Source organism: Ochlerotatus camptorhynchus, unplaced genomic scaffold, assembly GCF_037179485.1.
Source record: "Ochlerotatus camptorhynchus isolate MF236.1 unplaced genomic scaffold, CSIRO-AGI_Acam_v1.1 ptg000276l, whole genome shotgun sequence".
NCBI lineage: Eukaryota > Metazoa > Arthropoda > Insecta > Diptera > Culicidae > Ochlerotatus > Ochlerotatus camptorhynchus.
In genome coordinates this window covers 95450-105616 of record NW_027040765.1, presented here as the reverse complement: position 1 = coordinate 105616, position 10167 = coordinate 95450, and the positions used below count along the sequence as shown (strand labels likewise).

The 10167-nt window shown below is 40.6% G+C and overlaps 1 protein-coding gene across 1 annotated transcript in view; it reads left to right on the top strand.

Moving 5' to 3' along the window:
* Positions 1 to 9461, top strand: part of LOC135706246 (3-hydroxyacyl-CoA dehydrogenase type-2-like) — a 28481-nt gene extending 19020 nt beyond the window's left edge. The window contains exons 2-3 of the mRNA XM_065227815.1: positions 8439 to 8603; positions 8667 to 9461. Coding sequence (XP_065083887.1) covers positions 8439 to 8603; positions 8667 to 9260 — 759 coding nt within the window. The 3' untranslated portion in view covers positions 9261 to 9461. The remainder of the gene's footprint in view (positions 1 to 8438; positions 8604 to 8666) is intronic.
* Positions 9462 to 10167: the final 706 nt, after the last annotated feature.

Here is a 10167-nt window from a genome sequence, read left to right as displayed (position 1 = left end):
ATTGATTTTACAAGCTCCTTCGAGATTGAGCGACTATTCACTACATGTGAAAATTAAGCTGAGGAGAGTTGACTTGACACAAAAATGATTCCGTTTCACATCGTTTTCTTAGAAAGAGAAAGTGTGGTTTGCTATCCCTCTTTATCCTTTACCGATGGCAGACACGAAACTACTGCTGACAGCAGTGGCATCTACTTTGTCAAAATTACTGATCTTCTTTTAGTGTTCGTGTACTTCAATTTCAATTCCAATTTACAGAGCCTTCCCTATTTTGGCCTCACATATTGTTTGTTGTATAATCAGATATATCAAATGCTAAATTCAATTTGTGACTATACTTGAACATTCTGATATCTAAGAGTCGAATAGTATACTACGAACATATGTCTATTTATCATTAGTCCAAAATTGAGGAAATTAGTAGGAAATGAAGTCGTGTTGCAAAAAAATGGGAAGGCACTGTGTTACAAATTGTTTTGATGCACGCATATGTTTACCACGTACAGCATTTCTCAATCTATGGATCATGATCCACCGGTGACCCATAATTTTGTGTCTACCTTACTATTCTGAACAGGGCTGGCAAATGTCATTTTCAATAAAAGATCTCGAGCGATATTTACAGAGATACTACCATAGAGGTAACTCTAAGACCAGAAGGTCCCGAAGAAACGTGCTCAACTTTTTGGCTCAGCTCTGGTACTTTCTTCGGTCCCAAGCTAATCGATGCACCCCTCTAAACATAGGAAAATCCACGAACCCCTCATTTTATCTGCCAAACTTTCATAGCGAAGCAAAACAAACATAGTGTAGTACTGGAATTTATACTAGAATGGGGTACGTTAATCGATTTGCTTGGGACCAATAGGCTAGTCAATTTTAAATCGTTAGTTTCGTATTGATTGTTGGTACTACTGTCACTATCATCGAATGAGAAAACGATGATAGAGAATCTCTTCAAAATCTCATAGAATTTTTTGTCATGACAGAACTCGACAGTGTTGTGATCATCGTAATTACTAGATCATTTATTGCTATTAAAGTTACTTGTACCGGGCAAATATTAAGAATATATTCACTTTACCGATTACATACGGTTGGTTGCTTAAATTCATCTAAAGCAGTTAGAAATGCTGATGTCAAAACCGCATATAAATTATTCTCATGAGTGCTTGATCTTTGGAAAAATTATAGCAAATGATAGGTAGTTTCGTCTCGTGATAGTGAGAGGACCTGTTTTCTCATTGTCACATGACGGGCGTGATATTTACCAGCTCTGATTCTGAATATAAGTCCATTTTGACCTTTCTAAGGCCGGTTTTAGGGTCATCTTGCCGTTGACTACTACTGCAAACTTCAAACTGTTTTTCGCGTTTTGGCATGTTTTGGATACATTCAGTGCTAACATTTGAAAACGGCACAAAAGCCATTTGTAAACAAATGGTTTGTGGGCCCTTTACTCACTACTTGAAGTACACCCACGCGACACAACAGCAACATCGGGTAGGGGAAATTTTCCCCTTCCTGACGATGCTGTTGGTTTGCGTGGGCGTTCTTCGGGTAGCGAGTAAAGGGCCCACAAACCATTTGTTTACAAATGGCTTTTGCGCCGTTTTCAAATGTTAGCACTGCATTGGCCTTTTCTTGACGTTGAACTATGTGCGTCTTTGTGGAATATACACTCAAAAAATTTCACACGTCTGATCGAAGTGTGCACTTGATTTTTCATATGCACAATCGCCTTTATTTTAAGTGTATTTCACCATGGTTCAATGTGTTCTACACGTTGATTTCTAGTGTTTCAAACTTTGAAATGTTGATAATCATTCTCTGTCAATTTGATTGATTTGAAGTGTTTTCATTTCAATGCTATGTGAATTGCTTGTTCTGCAAGGTAAACATCGAAAACATGAGTGTTGTGACTTCATCTTTATCAATCAGCCTCGTATATAAGAACAACCGTGACCCAGTGAGATCGAACGAAGACAATGGCAGCAGCACACGACCCCAAAAGTCCAGGATCAATTTCCAAATTAATTCCAAATTATATTATATATTTGTCGATTCAATTTTGGAGGCGGTAAAGTAGAAGTCGATAAAGTAGAATATTGTAGAACATTGAACTATGATGTGCAAAGCTATTGATATCGCCGTGTGAGGCACATAGACTCCAAGTGTGTCACAATTCGAACCAATAGTGTTTAGGCATGGTTCACAGCATAAGATTCACACATGAAATGGATGTGTTACACAATAAGTGTAAAATTAAGTGTGATACACTGGTGAGCAAATCAAAAATCTCATGAAGAGATAGTGTCAGGTTGTGAACGCTTATAACTTGGCCATTTATGGATGAATTCTTATTGTCAGAGGCACTGATGAAGTATACAGTAGACGATCAAAATATAAGGAATTTATAACGGAATTAAAAGGAAATTAAACAACACGCTCAAAAAGAGATTCCGTTAAGAGGTTCGACAAAATTAAAAGAATTACTTATCAATAGTAAACTATTGTAAACTTATTAAACTTCTTTCCCAAAATCAACCAATAACGGGCTTGCTTGCCAAGACTATCGAGTGAAGACAGACGAGTAGATAGCGAATCCCTGATACGGACATCAGTTAAGATACCAAAACTAGCAAACAGGGTTACTTCCACTCACTTGCTATAAAAAATGTTTTGCGGAATCATGAAATCATGACATGGTATAATGATAATAAGTATTTGTATGCTTCAAGAAAAGGTTGTAAAGTACGTGTTTGACACATCAAATCTGTCAAACTTGCTTTTAGTGCGTCGCAATAAGCGATTTTACGACTCGTGAGCGCTCACTCTGAGTGAACGCTCACGAATCATAAGATCGCTGATTGTGACGCCCAGAAAACGAAATTGACAGGTTTTATGAATCAAACACATACTTTACACGCTCTTCTTATAACTATTACAAGTACAACATATCATTATATCATCTAATGATTGCATAATTCCGAAAAATATTTTTTTATAGCAAGTGAGTGGAAGCAACCCTGCTAGCAAATTCAACCATTGATCAAATTTCAAATGAGCCTGGAATGCCAAACTGTGTATAAATTGCACGGACCTGAAATTATTCGTTCAATCTCTCGCAGATTATCGATGAACAGTTCAGTACATAATTTTATCACACCACGGCGCTAGTGTGCCACTTGACTTTCAGTTGCTTGCTTAACTAGACTTCTCAAATAGATAGAAAGGTTGCTGTCTTTAGCATTGCCTTGGAAGACGACCGAAGAAGGTCTACGTGAGTACTTTGATACGTTCGGAGATCTGCTGGTGGTACAGATCAAGAAGATTGGACTACGGATTCATTTGGTTCACCAAATTTGAGTCGCAGATGAAAGCACTGTCCAAGAGACATCTCATCGATGGTCGTTGGTGCGATGTGAAGGTTCCGAGTAGCAAGGACCAGATGCCGAGCAAAATCTTCTTGGGTCGCGTGACGGAGGAAATGACCTCGGGCGACATCCGGGAGTACTTCAGCAAGTACGGAGAAGTTACGGATGTGTTCATTCCGAAGCCGTTCCGAGCGTTCGCTTTTGTAACGTTTATTGGTCCACATGTGGCGCAGAGCCTGTGCGGTGAGAATCACCTGATCAAGGGAGACTTCTCGTATTGCTGTATCTAGCAAAGTTGTTCAGATAGACAAGATCTACTGGCTGGTGAACAATTCAGTTGCGAATTTCACCAACACGCGACGCTAGAGCTTCTTGTTGCTTCCTGATGAATGTGGGCGAAACCTGGGTAAAGCGAGAGAGAGAGAGAGAGAGAGAAGGATTAGTCATTTCTGTTTAATTCCACTACCTTATTTGCTTATCCATGACAGACACGCGTATTTCGTCTACAATATGCAGACTTCTTCAGTGTCTTGTACAAGACACTGAAGAAGTCTGCACATTGTAGACGAAATACGCGTATCTGTCAAGGATAAGCAAATAAGGTAGTGGAATTAAATGGAAATTACTGATCCTTCTCTCTCTATCTTTACTATAGTTGCTTGCTTAACTTGACTGCTCGACTAGTAAGAACGTTGCTATTTTCTGCCAATTTGTTCAGATAAACTTGACCTACTGGATGGTGGACAATTCGGGTCAGAATTCCACCATCACGTGGCACTAGTGCACACTTGGAAATTACTACCGACTTCGGTAATCATTTCAAAAGCTGTTCCACTAAATTTTAATTTCAAAACACCGTCAGCCTTATTTAAATAATCGAGACTTGCCATTGTGGTGATGTTTTTCTTAAGCCTAAAAACTAATGATTTAAAATGCCTGATTTTTACCAAACAGTTCAGCTTTTGAATGTTTGGTAAAAATTACCGAAGTCGGTAATAATTCCTAAGTGTGTGCGTCACTTATCTTCAAGTTGTTTGCCTAACTGGACTGGAGAAGGTTGCTGTCGTCAGCCAAGTTATTCAGATGGACAAGTCTTATTGGATGTGGGAGAGTTCAGTTCAGGATTCCACCAATACCTGGCGCTAGTGTACAATTTACTTTCAATTTGCTTGCCTTACTTAAAACTAGACAAAAAATTGCTATCTTCAGCAACGTTAGGGCCTCCCAGAGCTCAGCCGGTAAAGGCGCAGCTACGAAGCAAGACCATGCTGTAGGTGGCTGGGTTCGATTCCCTGTTGAAAACTTCCTCGACTTTCCTGGGCAATCATACACTTGCCACACAATTATACAGGCACCGAAAGCTCTCAATTAATAACTGTGGAATTGCATCTAGAACATTAAGTTGAGAGAACGTAATAAGCTAATATGGGATAAGCAAAAAGCTTGAAATGCGAAGAAGAAAAAGAAGAAGATCTTCAGCAAAGTTATCCTAATGAACAAATCTTATTTGCTGGTGGACTATTCAGTTCTGAATTTCACCACCACGTGGCGCTAGTGTACTATTTATCTGCAAGTTGCTTGCCTATCTTGATTGCTCGAATAGATAGAAGGTTGCTGTCTCCAGATGGACAAGATCCATTGGATGAAATACAGCTCAGTTGAGAATTTCACCACTACGAGGCGCTAGTGTTTCATTTGACCTCTAGTTGCTCGCCTTAACTGGACTTCTCGAATAGATAGAAGGTTGCTGTCTTAAGCAAAGTTTTTCAGATGGACAAGACCTATAGTATTTGTTGTTCGGAATATGTAAAAAATGAGAGACTTACAATGAATCTAATGGTATAAATTGAGGTACCGTCCGGATTTTTCAGAGCTAGGTACTGATGTCTGAAATCTGTGACAGAGAAATCATTTTTTCCCCACCATGATAAATGTGCCCACAAAACGCACGAAATCTAAAATAAAGCAATATTTAGCAGTCTTGCTTTGCTCAATCGGTAGATATTTTTTTCCTAGCGTCCTGAAGAAAACCCTACCTTTAGGTTTTTCTTCAGGATGCCAGAAAAATGGGTGCATAATTCTGCATCTATTTTCTTCGAAATTTGGCAATTAATATCGAATATCTCGCGATCGAGTCTGAGTTCCGGGAAATCCCACCAATCAAACATTTCTTATTTAGCGATTAAACCCAAACCACTAGCATAAAGCTATTTTTCTGAGAAAAAAATGGTTCATTTCCTGCTCGTGTATCCATCATGGAGCATCCCGCATAATTATTCATCATTTCCCATGAAGTTTAACGATTGTTCGATCATTAATTTAATGGTTACCAATACACGATATATTCCATATAAAGTTGACCGACATTACAAAACCGTATATTGACCTTAATGATAGCCATTACCTTTAATATTACATTTCGTGGACCATAGAAAACAAGTTTTATTAAAGTTCTCGTTCTGAAATTTTTGAATGCTAATAGAACCATTATGTTTAGTTAAAAAAAAAGATTCACTCGAAGTTCATATCCTAATCTGTGGAAGATAAAACTTTTTTGGTTAAGTCAAGTTATGGTTCATGATTATGCGGGATACGAAAGCAATATTGATTTCCCTCTCACAGACTTCAAACCGGAGTAGCTGGTACTGAAAAGGTTGCCGGCGAGGTTGCCGGTACCCTTCTTTGAGCATTTAGATTCACATTGTTTGCCTAGATTGCTTGCTAAGCCCCGCCCAATAGAAATGTCATACCTTTCTTTGTTTAGGGTGGGGCTTAGTAAGCGATATTTGTGTTAAGATTGCTTAAAAGGCGGGGCAATATTGTTCAGTGGCAGCTGTTCTATTTTGAAGTCTGTGACAGGGAAATCACATTTTCCTGCAAGCATGAAACGTCTTACTTTCTTATGCTGGATGATGGACGTTACGGGATGTAAGACCTACCATATCGAGGCCCGAAGCTCTTCTTGTTGACGGCTGTGAACCTCGATTTTGAGATTGAATACAAGAGAAAATTCGGACCAGGGTTCCGATGCATGGTCAAATATCAGTATCATCACTTGTTTTTCTCACTTTGAAGACCTATTTCGATTGCTGAGTACTTGCATATTTGAAGAGATCCCAGAATGATGCCGAACATCTCAATTGAATGAGGATTCATGTAAGACCTATTTTGATTGATGAGAGGGCGTCGAATATTGTAAAACATCACAATTAAATGAAGCTTCTTGTGAGAAGAGCAAGTATGTATGTTTTACCTGTATCGAAAATGAATATCTTATTACTTTTCCATAGTAATCAGGTACTACGACATGAACTAAACAAAGGGCACGGACATATCCCAAAAGATCAATGCATTGGTCGCAGTCAGTACGACCCGATCAGAGGGCAAACAAAGCCTGGTTTCAAAATAGCCAGAGTTTTCTCTAAGAGTCATTTTGGCATTATTAAGATCTTATTACCGCCAACATGACTCTAGAACGCCAACACAGGCCTTAAAACGCTGAAATGGCTAAATAATTTGTTTAAAATCACCAGAATAGCATTAATAACAAAATGGCTAAGAAGTCAAAATGACCTCCAAAAGGGCTAAAATAGCATTGAACTCTACAAAAATGGCAAGCATTGCATTTTAAAAATGACTTGACGCAATGACATTGTGAAAAATGAATGCTAAAATGATAAAAAGCTATAACATGGCTAAACAATATCAAAGATAAGGAAGTGGTCAGATTAGTTGTCTATTCAATTTCAGGTTCGCTAGCATGGACTAACGTAGCGCTTTCAACTGTTTCAATTGTTGTTTCTCGTAACGGATTGCTACGCTTATTCTCAAATTCAATTGAAAATATGGATCATCTTCAATAGTCATTTAACTGAGTGTAACCTACGACCAAATTGGAGCTCTGGTCGACATTTCAACAAAATACCCATGCCAACTCGACATTAGTCCGACACTACTTCAATTCAGTAATTCAAAAAAATAGCAGCACCGCAATCGCATTATTGTCGATCAAAACAAAATCGTAGTTAAGTTCTAGAAACGCTTAGAAAAAAATCTATACAGTGTCAGTGATAAAGAAATTTCCTGTCAGTTGACTGCACATCACATCCTCTCACTGCCTTCCCCATTTGCATAGTGGAAGATTCTTCCTGCCCTGATAAAGTGTAACCCATTGATTCTTATAGTGTGAATAAATATCTCCCCCCCTCCCCGTCTGCTTGGTTGGTATGTGTTGCTCCGCCCTTCCCCCTCCGCTCAAACCACCCCACCGCATTCTTCGCGCATTCCCGGTTTCTTTTCAAGTACTCAGGCACCCCGCCGTGAGTGCCTGCCTCCTCATATGTGATGCGATGTGATGAGAACCAACGCGAACAAGTGAACGATGATTATGATGTTGATGATAATGATGATGATGATGATGATGCGCGCTAGTGATGTGATATACTGATGATGATGATGATGACTACCTGCGATGCGATGAGCGAACATGAGCGATGAGATACTGCGAGGGATGAACGAACGTATTTATGCGCGTTAAAAGTGGATGGAGTGTGTTGATTTTTGGACGAGCGAGATGTAAGTAAATGCTAGAGCAAAAACTTAACCAAAGTACACTTTTTTAACAATTATTCTTATAGTTTTCTTAACTTTCCCCTTCCGGTGTGCAAACTTTTCTTCTGAATTCCCTTCCTCCCTTTTGTATCACGGCAAATTAAATCCGAGCCGAGTTTGAGTTTTCCTTCTTCTTCTTTTTTTTTTCGTTTTTGAGATCCCAACATATCCGTTCTTGGCTATCCGTGTGTCGCCGCCAACCCCCGAATGAACTTTGCTGGTACGCGCGCGTGCGGTTTGTGGAAAGTCAAGATGGAACAGCAACTACTACCACCACCGCCAAAAGATTGCGAGTGTGAATCTCCTTTGTCGTGTTTGGTTGTGTTGTTGTTGTTGTTGCTTGTGTGCTACAATTGTTTTAGCTTTTAATTTTGTCTTTCAACTTTCGCAATTTGCGGCCCCCTGTACTCAGAATTCAAACCACCCATTTCTCTCCCACTATTTCTGCAGAACGCGGTAGCTCTGGTGACTGGTGGCGCCTCCGGCCTGGGTCGCGCAACGGTGGAACGATTCGCCCGGACTGGAAGTAAGGTGGTGCTGTGCGATCTACCCACGTCCAAGGGCGGTGATGTGGCGAAGGAAATCGGCGACAATGTTATCTTTGTGCCCATTGATGTAAGTGTTAAACTCCAGAAAAGTCTCATTCAATATTCTAACCCACGTTTTAAACCCTTCCAGGTTCTCTCCGAGCAGGACGTCACCGGTGCATTGGATGCCGCCAAAAGCAAATTCGGTCGACTGGATGTCGCCGTCAACTGTGCCGGTATAGCCGTAGCCGTCAAAACCTACAACTTCAACAAAAAGGTGCCACATAAGCTGGAGGATTTCCAAAAGGTCTTGCTGGTCAACACGGTCGGAACGTTCAACGTCATCCGCCTTTCGGCTGGCCTAATGGGTGAGAACGAACCGAATAAGGACGGCCAACGAGGTGTGATTGTAAATACGGCATCGGTGGCCGCATTCGATGGGCAGATTGGCCAGGCTGCGTACGCTGCCTCCAAGGCCGCTGTCGTCGGAATGACCCTTCCTATCGCACGTGACCTTAGCACCCAGGGAATCCGCATCTGCACGATTGCTCCGGGACTGTTCAACACCCCGATGCTGCAGGCACTCCCGGAGAAGGTGCGTGCCTTCCTGGCCAAAACGGTTCCCTTCCCGCAGCGTCTTGGAGAACCGTCCGAGTATGCCCAGCTGGTGGAATCGATCGTCGAGAATCCCTTACTCAATGGCGAGGTGATCCGACTGGATGGTGCCTTGAGAATGATGCCTTAGAAAACCAGTGAAGGTACAAATCTTCCACCTTCCCCGAAACGCAATAAGACGGATAGATGCATTTATTAGGTCCTAAGATTACACCTGTGCCAATGCTTGGCGCGGTTAATTTTTTTTCCTAACTGCTAAGCAGCTGTTGTTTGCCTGTCGTAGCTATTCATAGTGGAATAAAGTTTTTTGCTCAGGAGTGCATTTTGTTAACCCTCTGGTGCGTTCTGTTTGAGATGGCTTGTCAAGAGTGAACATTTCCCAGCATCCGAAAAGAGTCCCTCCAATCGCGAAATCTCTCAACGCTTCAAGTATGAAGGTAAGTGCAACTGAACTTGGAATTTAGAGGGTAACCATACATTATTTGAGGCCTACTTAAAAATCCAAATGGTTGCTGAACAGTAAACCATATTTTGTAACGTCGCATCAAAAACTGTGCACATCATCAGTGCCGAAAAATTCGTGTAATTGTGGGTGACGAAACCGTCTCTGGCTGATAAGTAAATTGGCATTCTTTGTTAGAAGATCCTTATTTACTACGAGTGACGCTAATCTAAACTGTAAACCATAAATCAGTGAAGGAAAATTCTACTTCTCGGTCACTTTCATAAATCGATCAGCAACGAACTACCGAGCAGACCATTATGCATGAAGTACTACACTGGACGATTATTACCGTGAAGTATTTCTATGGTCGATTTTTATCAATATGTACTTAGTAATTTTATGAGAGATGAAAACTATGCCTAAGTAATGTGCAGTTAAATGATGATTCAGTATTGGCCCTTATTACGGGTGTCACTTCACGGTGAAAACGAAGTGAAGTGACCAGTTGTCACTCACGGTGAAGTGATTGCCATGTAAATCAAATGGGAATCACTTCACCGTGAGTGACAAGTTATCACTTCACCGTGAAGTG